General features: G+C 47.1%; 1 protein-coding gene across 7 annotated transcripts in view; it reads left to right on the forward strand.

Annotated features, from left to right (window-relative positions):
- Nucleotides 1-16387, forward strand: part of PRDM10 (PR/SET domain 10) — a 59189-nt gene extending 42802 nt beyond the window's left edge. For all 7 annotated transcript variants that reach the window (XM_056543722.1, XM_056543721.1, XM_056543728.1 and 4 more), the window contains exons 13-23: nucleotides 651-998; nucleotides 1155-1310; nucleotides 1997-2176; nucleotides 11072-11182; nucleotides 11267-11467; nucleotides 11936-12067; nucleotides 12625-12795; nucleotides 12922-13062; nucleotides 13176-13326; nucleotides 14847-14947; nucleotides 15030-16387. In XM_056543722.1, coding sequence (XP_056399697.1) covers nucleotides 651-998; nucleotides 1155-1310; nucleotides 1997-2176; nucleotides 11072-11182; nucleotides 11267-11467; nucleotides 11936-12067; nucleotides 12625-12795; nucleotides 12922-13062; nucleotides 13176-13326; nucleotides 14847-14947; nucleotides 15030-15209 — 1872 coding nt within the window. In that variant the 3' untranslated portion in view covers nucleotides 15210-16387. The remainder of the gene's footprint in view (nucleotides 1-650; nucleotides 999-1154; nucleotides 1311-1996; nucleotides 2177-11071; nucleotides 11183-11266; nucleotides 11468-11935; nucleotides 12068-12624; nucleotides 12796-12921; nucleotides 13063-13175; nucleotides 13327-14846; nucleotides 14948-15029) is intronic.
- Nucleotides 16388-18111: the final 1724 nt, after the last annotated feature.

Genomic DNA, 18111 nt, shown 5'->3' on the forward strand with positions numbered 1-18111 from the left:
GTTTGTTTTCCTACCAGCAACACTTATGACCTATCCGCAGAATAGAGAAGTCTGCTTGGTGGGGGTCCAGGGGGACATTGGACCCCTATTTTACAGATAACAGATCCACACCAATTAAACACTCCATCTAATTTGAAGAAATTTCCCTTTATAAAGACTATCTGCTCTTAAACACCATTTTGTTATTTTGGTCTAAATATGTTCAGAATTGTAAGCTATCCATAAGGTTCAGAACAGCATTTTCCTTATACAAAGCTCCAAATCCCTTGCTGCCCATTACACAGACAGAGTTTTATAACTTTCTGACTGCCAGAATCCACCACTAGGCAGAGCTACCTACGTATAGTGGATCTGAATTTGCCCTCAGACCTTCCGAGCCCTCAGCTTAGACTTCTTGTCACTGTCCCCAGACAAGTATACAGCTGTAACCTGTCTTTCTCTCTCCCCATGCTGACCTGTTAGCTGGAGCTGCAGGTAGGTTGGAATGTGTTCACCTGCTGTTTGTAACAGTGGGGTAGGAAATATCATGAGCACATTACATTCACTTTATTTTGTAGGTTTTCATGCTGCTTGCTCCATCGACCGTTCACACTTCACTTCATTTTCCTGCTCAGTTTTCAGTAACAAATACTTTCTTTGGCTTTCTGCAGAATGCTGCCCTGCAACATCTGTTTATCCGAAAGACATACCGACCCTTTAAATGTCTGCAGTGTGGCAAGGCTTTCAGGGAAAAGGAGAAACTCGAACAACACTTACGCTTCCATGGTCGAGATGGCAATTGTCCTCTGACCTGTGACATCTGCAACAAGGGCTTTATTAGCACCAGCTCCCTGGAGAACCACATGAAGTTCCATCTGGACCAGAAGACTTACTCCTGCATCTTTTGCACAGACTCCTTTGACCGCCTGGATCTACTGAAGGACCATGTGGCTGTGCATGTAGTGGATGGCTGCTTCAGCTGCCCAACATGCAAAAAACGCTTCTCTGATTTCATTCAGGTCAGAGAAAATATGTTCTCCCATTTGCAGTTTACATTCTTATAGTTTGTTCCATCTCTGTTACAGTATAATAGGGGATCTAGAATAAAAGCAAAATGTTGACCCATAATGTAGTGTGTGTCTGGCCCTCACAATTGCTTCTCTGTGTATCACCAGGTGAAGAAACATGTGCGGAGCTTCCACTCTGAGAAAATATACCAGTGCACAGAATGTGATAAGGCCTTCTGCAGGCCAGACAAGCTACGGCTACACATGCTCAGGCACTCCGACCGCAAAGACTTTCTCTGTTCCACGTGTGGCAAGCAGTTTAAGGTAATTGTTAGGATACAGAAATACACTTATTCCCGATATGCTGTACATCCAAATCTAACTTTACTTTGAACCTTCTCTCTAAAATATATTGGGTAACTGTGACATATAATGTGACATATAATGTTAGCATAGAAATGGCACTCTGTACTTCAGTGATTTCCCAATCTGTGATTCTGAAGCTGTTACAAAAGTACAACTCTTATTGTGCACACCTCACATCAGTGTTCCACCAACCCAGTTGTTGCAAAACTAAACTCTCTTCAGCCTGAAGTCTGTTGCGGCATGATGAGAGTTGTAGTTTTTCAATAGCTAGATAGGCTGGAGAATGAAGGATGCCCTACTGAGATTCACCCAATGCTGTCAGAGTATGATCAGAGTTGTAGTTTTGTAACAACTATAGAGCCACAGGGTGGGTAACACAGCTTTACCCGAAGACACATTTAGGACTACACAGCATCTAAAAATAAAGCTAGAATCTACATACATAGAACCTTTTGATGGTTGCAAAAAGTTTCTTGTGTTTTTGTATTACAAAGAAAGTGTGCCTTCCTATTAATGTTAATGTTATTGGCATGTAAATTTGTAATATACTTTATAGTCCAACATATACATGTACCAGAGGGACAACAAGGTTAAGCAGTCACTGTAACCGTCTCACTTATTTTTCCCATAACTGGTTATTTCAGAGAAAGGACAAGCTAAGGGAACACATGCAACGCATGCACAACCCAGAGAGAGAAGCCAAGAAGGCAGATCGCACAGGGCGCACCAAGGCATTTAAGCCACGCATTGCCTCCACAGACTATGAAAGCTTCATGTTCAAATGTCGCTTGTGTATGATGGGCTTTCGGAGAAGGGGCATGCTGGTAAGGAAGATATGTAACACTGAATCCTGGATGGGTGCGCCATTTGTTACTATATTACTGTGGACCATGATTGGTCTTTCTGTGTCAGGAACTGTCTAGAGCAGAAGTAAATCCACATAGCGAGCCTCTGCTGCTCTAGACAGTTCCTGAGACAGAGGTGTCAGCAGAGAGCACTGTGGTCTAACTGGAACGAACTACACAACTTCCTGTGGAGCATGCAGCAGCTGATACATACTGGAAGGATTAAGATTTTTAAATAGAAGTAATTTACAAATCTTTCTGCCACCAGTTGATTAAAAAAAAAAATAATAATAATTTTATTCCCACTGGAGTACCCCTTTTAGACGTAAATGCTGAGTGTCTCCTTGAGTGGTGAATAATATACAGTGGGGCAAAAAAGTATATAGTCAGCCACCAATTGTGCAAGTTCTCCCACTTAAAAAGATGAGAGAGGCCTGTAATTTTCATCATAGGTATACCTCAACTATGAGAGACATAATGAGAAAAAAAATCCATAAAATCACATTGTATGATTTTTAAACAATTTATGTGAAAATTATGATGGAAAATAACTGTTTGATCAATAACAAAAGTTCATCTCAATACTTTATTATATACCCTTTGTTGGCAGTGACAGAGGTCAAACGTTTCCTGTAAGTCTTCACAAGGTTTTCACACACTGTTGCTGGTATTTTGGCCCATTCCTCCATGCAGATCTCCTCTCCTCTATAGCAGTGATGTTTTGGGGCTGTCACTGGGAAACACGGACTTTCAACTCCCTCCAAAGGTTTTCTATGGGCTAGGCCACTCCAGGACCTTAAAATGCTTCTTACAAAGCCACTCCTTCATTGTCCGGGCGGTGAGTTTGGGATCATTGTCATGCTGAAAGACCCAGCCACGTTTCATCTTCAATGCCCTTGCTGATGGAAGGAGGTTTTCACTCAAAATCTCACGATACATGGCCCCATTCATTGTTTCCTTTAGAAAACAGCCCCAAAGCATGATGTTTCCACCCCAATGCTTCACAGTAGGTATGGTGTTCTTGGGATGCAACTCGGCATTCTTTCTCCTCCAAACACGACGAGTTGAGTTTTTACCAAAAAGTTCTACTTTGGTTTCATCTGACCATATGGCATTCTCCCAATCCTCTTCTGGATCATGAAAATGTTCTCTAGCAAACTTCAGACTGGCCCAGACATGTACTGGCTTAAGCAGGGGGACACTTCTGGCACTGCATGATTTGAGACCCTAGTGGCATAGTGTGTTACTGATGGTAGCCTTTGTTACTTTGGTCCCAGCTCTCTGCAAGTCATTCACTAGGTCCCCCCATGTGGTCCTGGGATTTTTGCTTACCGTTCTTGTGATAATTTTGACACCACAGGGGAGATCTTGCGTGGAGCCCCATATCGAGGGAGATTCAGTGGTCTTGTATGTCTTCCATTTTCTAATAATTGCTCCCACAGTTGATTTCTTCACACCAAGCTGCTTGCCTATTGCAGATTCAGTCTTCCCAGCCTGGTGCAGGTCTACAATTTTGTTTCTGGTGTCCTTTGACAGCTCTTTGGTCTTGGAGTGTGGAGTGTGACAGTTTGAGATTGTGGACAGGTGTCTTTTATACTAATCTCAGTCCTGGATAATAAATCTAGGGAAGGGACTTCAGTCCTAGGGTGCAGTGTGGTGACTGGGTGCTCTAATCCCAGTTTAAGCACAATGAACAAAAGAAATTCACACACACTGTTTCACTGCAACAATTTCTTCCTTTTATATATGGATTCTTTCCAAAATTATAACACGTTACAGGAAGGCAGAAAAATTATAATCACTCACTATGGATAGAGCAAAGTCCGCAGGTTGTGTCTTGGAGTAACAGACGACTTCTTTATTACTTCATGTGCAGTGTTCACTGCTGGATACTCCGGCCATCTCCCTTCACACGAAGGACAGCCTTCCTGTACCATGTTATAATTTTGGAAAGAATCCATATATAAAAGGAAGAAATTATTGCAGTGAAACAGTGTGTGAATTTCTTTTGTTCATTGTCTTTTATACTAATAACAAGTTCACACAGGTGCCATTAATACAGGTAATGACTGGAAGACAGAGGAGACTCTTAAAGAAGAAGTGACAGGTCTGTGAGAGCCAGAAATCTTACTTGTCTGTAGGTGACCAAATACTTATTTTGCACCATAATTTGCAAATAAATTCTTTAAAAATCAGACACTGTGATTTTTATGGATTTAAGTGTACCTGTCCTTAGCAAAAAACGTTGTAAATAATGTAGATAATACCATTGTATGTATATGGGTAATATACATTGGATAAAAAAGTGTATGCAGCTATTGCCTGGGTGTCTCTGTGAGAAGACCAAATACAGGAAGTGAGGGCAGGACAAGCAGGGCTCTCATCCTGCTTTGGGAGCCAGGGGCGTGTCACAGTCTCCGTGTACAGAGCCCTGCTTGTCCTCGGTGTACAGAGCCCTGCTTGTCCTCGGTGTACAGAGCCCTGCTTGTCCTCGGTGTACAGAGCCCTGCTTGTCCTCGGTGTACAGAGCCCTGCTTGTCCACCATCACTTGTGTGTTTAATTTAAAAAAAAGCCTTTCTCTATCGGCTCCATTGGGGGACACAGACCGTGGGTGTATGATGCTGTCTCTAGGAGGTGTGACACTATGGTAATAAAAAAAGGTCGGCTCATCCCAGCAGGATATACCTGCCTCCAGGCCCTGAGCTAATCAGTTTTAGCTTAGGGTCTTGCAGGAGGTGGACATGGTCTGGAATTTTCCAGACCAGGTCTTCTGATTTATTGTTTTCCTAGTATAGGGACGTGTTAGTTTTTTATTCCTTTTTCTTTCTTGTTTTCAGGTGGGGACTCAGGGACTCCGGTTCCCTGTTTCCCCATTGCGAGTAAGGGGGCACAGACATTGCGTATATGGGCTGTTCACCCCCCCTCGCCAACGGTCAGCGCCTGGGTTGGTACCTCATGGGTCCGGGTCCCCCTATTCCCCTGCTCGCCTCGCTCGCGCATAGCAGCTAGGCGTGATGCAGGCGACAAAAGCTGACTGAAGACCTCATGGAAGACTCCATTAGGTAAGTTCTTCTGACTGAGGTAAGTACATTTCCCTTTTCTCCCTTAGGTGCGGACTTGCAACCTCTGGAGACCCTCAGTTTTTTTGGCCCACCTTTTCAGGTTTATGGGGCTGGCTTATACTGGGGCTTGACTTTTATTCTGGGGCGAGCAGTGGCATCTTAGGGGGCATGCATTTTGTGTTTTCACTATGTGAATGCGTTTTTTCTACTTCACTGTGTGTGTGGTTTTTTACTGTGCGGCTATGACCGCAGCGCCTTCTATGCGGCTGACAGCCGCGGCGCTCGTTCTGGCCGGGCGATCTGAGCGCCGGCTTACTTTCGTTTTCTCCGGCAGCCGCTGCCGGCGTTTGGGCCGCCCGCTCACTTCCCCCCGAGCGCATATGCAGCTGACGTGTGCGCTCGTGACAAGGAGCGGGTGCCATTACAGCTTCTTCTCGCTCTTCTCATAGCTCTGCCCCCTGGGCTGTCGGAGCTCCCTAGAGGCGCAAACGGCCTCCAATCAGCGCCGGGGGCGCTAATTTCAGTAGGGGCCAATCAGATTATGCCTCTGCCTCTGGCTATTGGCTGGCCCATTTTTCACTCTAGCTGCACGGAGCTGAGTTCTCCTCACTGCAGCTGCCAGGGGACACAGTCTGGAGTGAGAAAGTTCCTGTCTTTTTCTCATTATGTCCGTACCCAGAGCTGTTCCTCCCTCTAAACAGATAACCGGAATGTCGGTGTCTTGTTTTGTCTGTAAGCACTGTAATGCTAAGATGCCTGGCTCTACTGAGCCCACTTGCTCTGCCTGCTCCACTGCTCCCCCGGTACCCCCGGATGCCCTTTTGGTTCCGGTGGATTGAGCCGCCCCTCCAGCCTGGGTTTCTTCTCTGACCCAGTATATGGCTGACTTGACTCAAGTCTCCCGTTCGGTGGCTGAGGCCTCCCGGGAAGTGGCGTCCGCCTTGAAGGGGTCTGCCTGCGCCGGCCCTCTCTGGTGGCCCGCTCCTCTTCCCTACATACTTCACGCTCTCACAAGCGTACTAGGGGTGCCTCGTCCGACTCTTCCATTGAGTCTTCAGATAGGTGTGGGCGTTCTCGGGGTCGCCGCTCTGCCATGCCAGGACTGCCTCCACTCGTCGCATTCTCCTGGCGAATTGGCTGACGAGGTTTCCGAATCGTCATCTGACTCAGAGGACCACTCGGGTACAGTTGAAACGGTGAACCCATTGGCCGCAGCCATAAGAGACACCTTTCACTTAAGAGGACCCAGGATCTTCGGACGTAACTCCTGAAGTATCCTTTCATCGTGCATGCCAGCACCTCAAAGGTTCAGCTCTCACGCTGACTTTGACGCCATTCTGGAATCTGCATGGAAACATCCAGACAAGAGGTTCCCGGGAATAAGGACGATTCAAGAACGTTATCCATTTGACAAGGATCTTGTCACTAAGGTGGTTCCCCTCCTTCAGTGGATCCACCAATCTCCCGAATCTCTAAGGCTACTACACTGCCACTGGCAGATGCGGCTGCCTTCATGGCTTCCACGGACATGAAGGTGGAGTCCTTAGCGAAGTTTGCCTCTGAAGCAGCTGGCTCTTCGCTTCTTCCCATCTTCGCCTCGACATGGGCGTGCAAGGCCCTATCGGAGTGGTGCCTATAACTCCGTCAGGGTATCCTAGCGGGATCCCCCCAGAGGATCTGTCTGCTCTGGCCCTCCAATGTTCTAAGCTGGGGAATTTCTGTGCACAGCTTCCATGCAATCAGCCCGTTGTTCTGCTTTTGCTGTGGGTCACCTAGCTGCTCTCCGCCATTCTATGTGGCTTGAAGCTTGGAATGCGGATGCCGCTTTCAAAAGGTCTCTCACTGAGCTTCCTTTTACGGGTGGCCATCTTTTTGGCAAGCGCCTTGACGAGATTATCTCTTAGGCGACGGGGGGTAAGGGTTCCTTGTTGCCTCAAAACAAGGCGCGCTCCACTTCCCAAAGGAAGTCCTCTTCCTTTCGGACCCTTGGCCCCAGTAAGGGGTCTGAGCAGGCGCCTTCGCGGGACAAGAAGGCTCCCTCGTTCCGGGCGAGCCCGTCTTGGAAGTCGGACGCCAACAGTTCCGGCCTGTTTGCAGCCAAATCAGGCAACCGCAAACCCACTTCCGCATGAAGTGAAGCCCCCACCCGCAGTTTTTTCTCGGGTGGGAGGTTGTGTCTTACTTTTTCGAGACATCTGGACCACACACATTCAGGACTCCTGGGTCAGGGACGTGGTGTCCAACGGTTACCGAATCGAATTCGCCTCCCTCCCGAGGGATCGCTTTTTTCAATCCCGGGCCCCCCGGTCTCCTTCTCCTTCCAGTCTCTGCTTCTCCAAAGGGTTATCGTTCCCGTTTCCTCCAGGGGAACGTTTTTGGGGGTTTCTATTCCATTCTTTTTGTGCTCCCCAAGAAGGACTGTTCTGTCCGACCAATCCTAGACCTCTCTCCGTTCGGTAGTGGCATCCCTATAACAAGGGGAGTTTCTTCCTTCGGTGGACATCAAGGATGCCTACCTCCATGTGCCAATATTTCCAGGCCATCATCGGTATCTCCGCTTTGCGGTTCCGGAGGGGCATTTTCAATTCGTAGCCCTCCCCTTTGGCCTGGCCACGGCTCCTCGGGTCGTTACCAAGATCCTTGCGCCAGTGATGGCCCTGTTGCGGTCGAGGGGAGTCTCGGAAATACCCTACCTGGACCACCTTCTCATCAAGGCTCCCACCAGAGCCCAGACTCTGGAGAATGTGGATGTCACTCTTCACACTCTGGATTGCTTCAGGTGGATGGTCAACTGGGACAAGTCAGTCCTCTCTCCCACCCAGTCTCTGATCTTCTTGGGACTTCACTTCAACACGGCCCCTGCCCGAATTTGCCTTCCGCCAATCAAACGTCTCACTCTTATGTCAGGGGTCCGCTCCTTTCAGGCTCAGGTCCCAGTTTCCATCCGCACTTGTATGAAAGTCCTGGGTCGGATGGTGGCGGCCCTGGAGGCCGTACCCTTTGCCCAGTTTCATTACCGCCCTCTTCAGCTGGCGATTCTTCCCTCGATGGGACAGATCTCCTCTGTCCCTCGATCGCAAGATTGTTCTCCCTCCAGGATCCGTCAGTCTCTGCTCTGGTGGCTCCGCTCCCCCCTTCTTCTTCAGGGGAGGTAATTTCTTCCCCTTTACTGGCAGGTAGTTACAACGGATGCCAGTCTGTCGGGCTGGGGCGGTGTGTTCAGGGATTGGACGGTTCAGGGACTCTGGTCTCCCCGAGAAGTCCTTCTTCCTATAAACATTTTGGAACTACAGGCGATTCTTCCTTGTCTTTTTCATTGGGAGTCTCTGCTTCCGTGCCTTCCTGTCCACGTCCAGTCGGACAATGCCACAGCCGTGGCGTACATAAGTCGCCAAGGCGGAACTCGCAGCTCGGCAGCCATGGCCGAGGTGACAAAGATTCTCATCTGGGCAGAAAGCAAGGTTCCGGCCATTTCAACGTTTCACATTCCGGGAGTCTGCGACCTCTGGAGCATTCCAGACGTGGACCTCTTCGTGTCTCGGCACAATCGGAAGATCCTTCCTTTTGTGTCCAAGTCCCGGGACCCTCAGGCTCTAGCTGTGGCGCCCTAGTGATTCTTTGGGCGGGGTTTGCCCTACCCTACCTGTTCCCTCTCCTTCCCCTCCTTCCCAGAGTTCTGAGGAATCTCAAAGCGGAGGATGTTTCCGCCATTCTGGTAGCTTCAGATTGCCCCCGAAGGTCGTGGTACGCCGACGTAGCAGGCTACTGGACGACGCTCCGCTGCGCCTTCCGCTTCGTCCGGACTTGCTCTCACAGCTTTGCCACCCCAATTTACAGTCGCTGCATTTGACGGCGTGACGGTTGAGACCGTGGTTTTGAGGGCCCGCGGGTTCTTTTCCCAAGTCTTTCACACCATGCTCAGGGCTCGTAAGCCCTCCTCGGCGAAAATTTACCACCGTACTTGGCTGTCTTATTTTCGCTGTTGTGAAGCTCAGGTCCTGTCTCCTGTGACTTTCTCGGTTCCCCGTCTTCTCTCCTTTTGCAGTCGGGTTTGGAACTGGGGTTGTCTCTCAGTTCCCTTAAGGGTCAGGTTTCGGCCTTTTCTTTTCCAGCGTCCTCTGGCTTCTAATTCTCATGTCCGGACCTTCCTTCAAGGAGTGGCGCATGCTGTCCCTCCTTACCGGTCACCCTCTCCCCCTTGGAACCTTGAATCTGGTTCTGAGTGCCCTCCAGGGTGCAGCCTTTGAGCCCGTTTAGAGAGGTGTCTCTGCACCTCGTTTCTTGGAAGGTGGCGTTTCTTGTTGCTATCACCTCCATCCGGAGGGTGTCTGAATTGGCATCTCTCTCCTGCCGTTTTCCGTTCTGGTGGTCCACCAGGACAAGGTTGTTTTCTGGCCAGATCCTTCCTTTTTGTCTAAGGTGGTTTCGGCCTTTCATCTCAATGAGGATGTTGTCCTCCCGTCTTTTTGTCCCGCTCCTTCTCATCCTAAGGAGCATTTACTCCACAAACTGGATGTGGTTCGGGCTGTTAGGTCCTATCTTTCTATTACTTCTTCGTTTCGTCAGTGTGATTCCTTTTTCGTCCTCACGGAAGGTCATCGTAAGGGACAACCTGCTTCCAAGGCCACCATTTCTCGGTGGATTCGGTCTGCCCTTTCGGAAGCCTATCGCTGTAAGGGGAAGATTCCTCCTTTCAGGGTTGTGGCTCATTCTACCCGTTCTGTTGGTGCATCCTGGGTTCTCCAGAACAGAGCCTCTGCCTCGCAGATTTGCAAGGCGGCTACCTGGTCGTCTTTGCACACTTTCTCGAGGTTCTACCGGGTTCATACCTTCGCATCGGCTGATGCTAGTCTGGGTCGTAAGGTGTTGCAGGCGGCAGTTGAACGGCCGTCTGCCTGACTGCTTATCTGCCCACCCAAGGGACGGCTTTGGTACGTCCCACGGTCTGTGTCCCCCAATGGAGCCGATAGAGAAAAGGAGATTTTTTAACACTTACCGTAAAATCTCTTTCTCGAAGGATCCATTGGGGGACACAGCTCCCACCCTTTTTTGGGGTTTTCTTCGGTTCTCTGTCCGAGGGTGTGTTCAGTTGTATTTTTTCTTCTGGTTCTCGGACAGTTTGGGTCTTCTTTGACCTGTCGGTCCTCTCCTATTGCTCTGGAACTAAAACTGATTAGCTCAGGGCCTGGAGGTGGGTATATCCTGCTGGGAGAAGCCGACCTTTTTTTATTACCATAGTGTCACACCTCCTAGAGACAGTAGCATACACCCACGGTCTGTGTCCCCCAATGGATCCTTCAAGAAAGAGATTTTACGGTAAGTGTTAAAAAAATCTTTTTCCTGTCTGGGCATGCTGGGAGTTGTAGTTTTGCAACAGCTGGAGGCACCCTGGTTGGGAAACATTGGGTTAAACACTAAAAGTATAAGAAACCCTGTATGAGATAATTATGATTTTTCACTTCTATGTACAACTTTTGAATTTGTTGCACTTTATTGATTAAGAATTCACTTTAATTCTGACCACGTCTGGGTATAAATAGCCCCCTAATAGTGCATAGTGTTATGCTTGAAAAAGGCTATACCTTGTGTTTTGTTGTATGAACTGAAATGTTGCATGGATATGTGGAAATATGTTCCAGTTTTGTTCAATATTTTGGGAATATATAAATATAGTGAACAATGATCCATGCAACGCTTCAGTTCCTTCTTTTTTATTTTTATTTTATTTTTTTTCCCCCTTAAATATTATTTTTATTAAAATTGTGCCTGGGAACTGTTTTCTGTTTTTATAACATCATTATCTCTCTTCAGGTCAATCATTTGTCAAAGAGGCATCCAGAAATGAAAATAGAGGAAGTTCCAGAGCTCACATTGCCCATCATTAAACCCAACCGTGACTATTATTGTCAGTACTGTGAGAAGGTGAGTCTTAGTGTCTCTGCTTGCTTGCTTAGCCCCTGTATGGAGGTAGAACATACTGACTGGACAGTTTTACTTTTTGGACAGGTTTACAAAAGTGCCAGCAAGAGGAAAGCACACATCCTGAAGAACCACCCAGGAGCAGAGCTGCCTCCTAGTATCAGAAAGCTCCGTCCTGCGGGGCCTGGAGAACCTGACCCCATGTTAAGTACGCATACCCAACTAACTGGAACGATTGCAACACCCCCAGTTTGCTGCCCACACTGTGCCAAGCAATACAGCAGCAAGGTGAGTGAGATCTTTTCTCTCCTATGACCATGCAGCGATCTCACGTTGATTATCTGCTCTCCCACACAGCCTCTTCTTGGCTTTTCACCCTATAACAAAGGTAGTCTCCAGGCTCCTTCCGTCTTCTCACCCTATTACTTGCATTAAGGACCTATTTTCTCACATTTTGTCCATTCTCCTGATGATGTCCCTGTACACACATCATGGGATGTTTTGGCCAATCACTGGCCTCAGAGGTCACATGCATTTGCTCTTGTATGTGATTGGCTGCAGCACCATGTGCTGAGGGTACCCATCCTGCTCTTTTATGAACCTGTCTCCAAACTCCTGGAAAACTTGGTGGGCTCTTGCCTAACCCACTATCTCTCTTTTCAACCTCTTATAACCTGCAAGTAATTCAGCTACATGTCCTTATTTGTCATGTCCTCATCTGTGCACAAATATAGAACTTCTTCTTGTTTATTTTAGACCAAGATGGTTCAGCATATACGTAAGAAACATCCAGAGTTTGCCCTGTTGCCCATCAGCACGCAGACCACCATGATTAGTGCAGCCCCTACAGTGCTGACAGCTGATGGCACAAGTGGAGAGACTGTGGTGGTACGTATGTGACTTGTAATGTTAAAGAGGTATTCCAGATGCATAATTGTTTTCTTTTATATGTTGCTAGGCCCACTGTAGAAAAAAAATGCATACTCATCTGTCAACCTTCCTCTGAACTACCCCAGTGACATATTCCAGCTCCCTGCTTGTCACTCTGCTTGCCACTTCAGACTCCTCTTGGCAGTGACAGCCCACCCAGCCAATCACTGACTATGTGGGCTGTCACTGCTGAAATGAGTCAGTCTTTGAATTGGCAGAGCGACAAGGGGGGAGCTAGAAGGTGTTGCTGTGTGTGTGTGTGACCGATATTATTATTATTATTACTATTATTAGTAGTAGTACTATTATTATTATTTATTTTTAATAATATTTTTTTTTCACTGCAGCCATAGCAATATAAAAAAAAGAAATAAAAATGGTGTTTCTGGCATACCACTTTAACACTAAAATGTATAGCTGTAAATGCTAAATTATTGTCTTTCTGCACTACTGTGCTGAGTCTTATTACATTACTCTGCCTTCTAACCACCTTGGATGCTTGTCTTTCCCAACAGACAACAGATCTTCTGACTCAGGCGATGACCGAGCTATCACAGACTCTAACTACAGAATATCGCACAGCCCAGGGTGACTATCAGCGCATACAGTATATCCCAGTGTCACAAGCAACAGCTGGCATGCAGCAGCCGCAGCACATTCAGCTCCAGGTGGTGCAGGTTTCCCAGGTAAGATCAGTGTCCTAGCACCCTTCACTGAGAGGTCTCCTGGCATCAAGAATACATTTCTGCTACTATGCTGTATGTACATAGACTGAATATCACTTTTTTTTTCTTTCATTTCCTCCTGCCCAGGCTCCTTCACCCCACCAGACCCAGCATTCCACTGTAGACATGGGGCAGCTTCATGAATCCCAAGGATTCAGTCAGCATGCCATCCAGGTTCAGCATATCCAGGTGACTGAGCCTCCCCCAGGCAGCCAGGCCTCCACTCAGGTGATTTTTTTTCTTTTTATAAAACTATAGGGGTGTGAGCCTTTCTATGAAAACATATTGAATAGGAGTTAAGGGAGTTTTTACATTTCTTTGCTGCTTGCTGTGTCTTTCAGGTAGGGGCACAGACTCTCAGTCCCTCATCGCAGGAAGCAGAACAAGATGTCAGTCCTTCACAAATGCAGACGCCGACCTCCCAAACTCAGACCAACTCCACAGTGCAACATGCCTACCTGCCAAGTGGATGGAACTCTTTCCGAGGTTACCGTAAGTTGTGTAGAGTAGAGATGAGACCGTTCAAATCTGGCTGAATCCTACAGCTAAACACAACAATTTTCCTTAGACTTTTATTTCACTGACAATGTACTGATAACTATTTAGATCCAAGTTTCTCATGCTCAATGTGTTAAAAGTTTTTAGCAGACTGTTAATTTGGGAGATCTTTGAATTGGTGCGGTCTAAGACTTTAGGATTGTTAGTTTCAGTTGGTACAGAAGTTTCATCTCTTTTTGTAAAGCAGTAAATTATGAATTGCAAAGGTTATGAAATGTGGCCGATAAACTAGATAAGATAAGATTTCTTCAGTTTATGAGGCTGTAGATCAGGGGTCTCAAACTCAAATTATCTGGGGGCCACTGGAGGTAGCGGCTGGGTGAGGCTGGGCCGCATGAGCCCCTCACATATAATGCCCCCATCATGCGCCCCTCATCATCCACCAGCAACACCTCCCCACCAGCATTAGCACCCCCATCATCCACCAGCAACACCCACCACCAGCAGTAGCACACCATCATCCACCAGCAACCCCCCCCTCCCCTAAATTCCTCCTACCCCCCCTGTGGTAATAGCATGAGCTGATGGGGAAGCATTAGGTGGGCAGCAGTTTCCCCACATTAGGTAGCCTTAGTTAGCACAGATTCCCCACATTAGGTAGCACAGCCCAGCTTCCCCACAGTAGGTAGCGATGCACAGCTTCCCCACATTAGGTAGCCTTAGCAGAGAATACCTACATTATGTAGCCTTAGCACAGATTCCCCACATTAAGTAGCCTTAGCACAGATTTCCCACATTAGGTAGCCTTAGCACAGATTCCTCACATAAGGTAGCCGTAGCACAGATTCCCCACATTAGGTAGCCGTAGCACAGATTCCCCACATTAGGTAGCCGTAGCACAGATTCCCCACATTAGGTAGCCGTAGCACAGATTCCCCACATTAGGTAGCCTTAGCACAGATTCCCCACCTGGACTGCGCTACTTACATCTGCCTGCGGGGACTTCCTGGCGGAGTTGACGTTATCGCACACGCTGTGCAGGACTTCGGCGTCCCTGCGCGGTGCTTGCGATGACATCACTCACCGTGTGCACCTCCGCCAGAAAGTCCCCGCAAGTAGCAGTTTAGTGACGGGGCAAGACTGGTTGCCCCGTCATATGTGTACCGGGTCCCATGCAGCATTGTTTGCCGAAGTGTGTGAAGTCTTCCAGCATTTAGCCCTGCTTGCCCGAAACAGGGCTAAATGCCTGAAGAAATCAACTGCCCGGTGCCCGGAACTGCATGTCCCGGGTGATACAAATTCCAGATCCCTGGTGCGGGCCGCAAAATTTTGTTCCGCAAGCCGCAAATGGCCCATGGGCCGGGAGTTTGAGACCCCTGCTGTAGATGCTATGTTCCCCTGTTCCCCAGTAATGGGCAGTAGATAATGGAATAAATAGTTGGAGGTCATAGTGAGTAAAGGAGGGAGGATCATTCATGCACTTGTTTAACAGTTTGTTGTGTTTCATGTTGTAGCTTCTGAGATCCAGATGATGACCTTACCTCAGGGTCAGTATGTCATTACAGAGGCGGCTGTGGGCACCCCTGTTACACCAGTGAACAGTGGTCAGGTGAAGGTATGTCTGTGTTAAATGTATGCTACCCAATCCTCCCAATAAACATTATGTCCTTCCTGATACACTGTGGTGCCTCTTTTAGACACACTACGTCATCTCTGATGGGCAGACCGATCTGGAGATGAAGAAGGCAGAGGAGGGGACCCCCAACCAAGACCACTTGGAGCAAACATCTGCCAATCAATCTCAGACAACACAGTACATAATCACCACCACAACCAACATGAACGGGAGCAGCGAGATGCATATCGGCAAGCCCTGACACGAGGCTGCACATAGAGCACTACAGCGATGTCTCCATGACATGTATTCAGATGGCACAGAGAGTGTTCTACGATGCCATCAGTACCAGGTTTCTGTCACGTGACCTATGGCAATATATTGTTGTATTGCTGCTTCGAAGGAGTCTTAATTATGACGATTTGCAGCAGTGATTGTCACACTGGAAGCTACCACTATAACCTTGAGGGTTTCCAGGCAGCGATCTACAGGTTATCAAGCATGGCATCACATTGCCTTCTCTCATTCCATGTACTCGAGTCTCATAACTGTGCACAAAAAGAACAGTATGCTTCTAATGTGAGAGAGAATCTGCACGGTTCTATGGATGGACCTCTGTCATGTCTGGGCATGAACTGATTGCAAACTGTGCAAAATGTTTTTACAAAGTGCCCAGCCATATTGTTCCTAAATAACACACTGCAAAAAAAGATGGTCCTATGGCTGCTCTCCAGGATTTCCTGGAATCACATGTTTAGTATGTAAAGGAGTTTTTGTTTCCTTCTGCAGTTCCTTATTTTCTTTTAGAAACTGGCAGGATGCTGAGAGCTTGGTTTTATCAACTGGCATTAAATGCATTTTCAGATGTAGGTGACTGAGGCTTCACTTACGTGAGGTATTTCTGAAGTGCCACATGTTCCCCCTTTTATGTGATTACACTCACTAAGGCTTTGGAGGGGCGCAGCAGTCACTATGTGCAGGTTATTGACTATACACTGCCGATGCAGCATTTTCTGACTAAACAGGTCACAGGTCAGTACTGCTCAAGTAACAGGAGCCTAGGATCCCATTGGAGCGACTCTTTCCTCATTCTTCCTGACTACGTCTGGACATGATGTCATTTATGTAAAATAATTTTATAGCCCTAGAATGATTGTGACATCAGTCCCAAAAGTGCAAAATACTGTGAAGACTCCAACCTCTACAGCTGTGTCCACAACTGGGACACAAGGGAGGACGGGTGGAACTGGAAAGTGTTCTCCGACTAACTAAAGCGTGTCGCTGTTCTCCGTTTCTCAAACAGGAATGTATTTTAACAGTTGTAATTAGAAAAGTATGAAAACATATTCCTCTATTCCATGTGTTTTCAAGTATATTTATAAGTATTTATTTTTACCTGGGCCCCATCCTGCTGCATTAAATAAATTCTTTTCCATCATGGATTCGGTAACTGACAGTCATTGTATAGTAGAATCTCTTTAATGTAAAGGATGCAGTACATGAAAGTGTTCCCCTTATTTTAATTGTCATTTTTTTTTTTTTTTAAGTGAATATTGTGCAGCATTTTGCAGTTTTTCAAATTGACATGACATGAAATTGACATTTCAAATTCAGCACCTAAATGCCAGAACAAGGCGCCTTTCTCCCGGCCTACATTATGAGACTGAGCTTCCAGCTTAGTCCCTGTAGCAGCCGTCTCCATCACAAATAGCGTTATGCTGGGTCTCGCTCTGGAGATGGCTGCTTTGGGGACAGAGTTGGATGCTTAGTTTCATATGAATAGTGATATGCAGGGTGAATGGTGCTCTATTCTGGTATTTAGATGCCAAATTTGATATTTATGTTAATGTGATAAATATGCTACACAATAGTCATTTGTCAAAAAGGTACTCTTCAAGCCTATAGCTATAATGGTGACTTTGACTATGACTGGCTTTGTAACAAAAGGAAGTGTATTGGGGGGGTATTTTGGTTGTGACCACTAGTGGGTCGTAATGTAACCCCATGTATGTGTGGATTTTTTTTTTTTGTCTTCAATACACATAAAAATACAATAAACTCGAGCACAGAGCTCTCCAACCTCCAGCGATAACATAAGAAAAGGCAGAATAATAAGGCGTCACAGCAATAGACAATCAAGGAGATCCGCGCCCAGACCGACATTGAGACAGTAACATACACACAAACCAAACACACACTCCCGGAGTAATCCCCCACGTCTCAGGTAAAGAAAGAATCAGTCATACTGCCCAGGAGAACTGACTCGTTCTGGGTGGACTACCGATTCTCCTATCCGTAACAGGGCATCCAGACCTTATCAAATTTTTGGGGGCATCTGCGACTAATATAAAGAGTCCTATACAACGGTACATACTTGGCTATTGCCTGGCAGTGATCAGTGTAGAAGATCAGTGTGTGCAGTGTAATAGCCCCCTATGGGAGCTATAACACTGCAAAAAAAAAAAAAAAAGTGAAAATAAAGTTTCTCTATTGGCTCCATTGGGGGACACAGACCGTTGGTTATGCTGCTGTCTCTAGGAGGTGTGGCACTATGGTAATAAAAAAAAGTCAGCTCCTCCCAGCAGGATATACCCACCTTCAGGCTCTGAGCTAGTCAGTTTAAGCTTAGTGTCTTGCAGGAGGTGGACATGGTCTGGTTTGCTCCAGACCAGGTCTTCTGTTTTTTGTTTTCCTAGTATAGGGACGTGTTAGTTTTTTATTCCCTTTTCTTTTCTGTTTTCAGGTGGGGACTCCGGTTCCCTGTTTCCCCATTGCGAGTAAGGGGGCACAGACATTGCGTATATGCGCTGTTAACCCGCCCTCGCCTGGGTGGTACCTCATGGGTCCGGGTCCCCCTATTTTTCCTGCTTGCCTCGCTCGCGCATAGCAGCCAGGCGTGATGCAGGTAACTACAGCTGACTGAAGACTTCACTGAAGACTTCATTAGGTAAGTTCTTCTGACTGAGGTAAGTACTTTCCCTCTTTCTCCTCAGATAAGCGAACTTGCAACTGCTGGAGACCCCCTGTTTTTGGCCCACCTTTTCAGGTTGGGCTGGCTTACTGGGAATGGACTTTTATTGAGGACTTTATTCGGGGGAGCAGTGGCACTCTGAGGGGGCATGTATGTTTGGCACTGTGTGTGTGTGTAGTGTGTTACGTTGAAC

This window comes from Hyla sarda, chromosome 10 (assembly GCF_029499605.1).
Source record: "Hyla sarda isolate aHylSar1 chromosome 10, aHylSar1.hap1, whole genome shotgun sequence".
Taxonomy (NCBI): Eukaryota; Metazoa; Chordata; class Amphibia; order Anura; family Hylidae; genus Hyla; species Hyla sarda.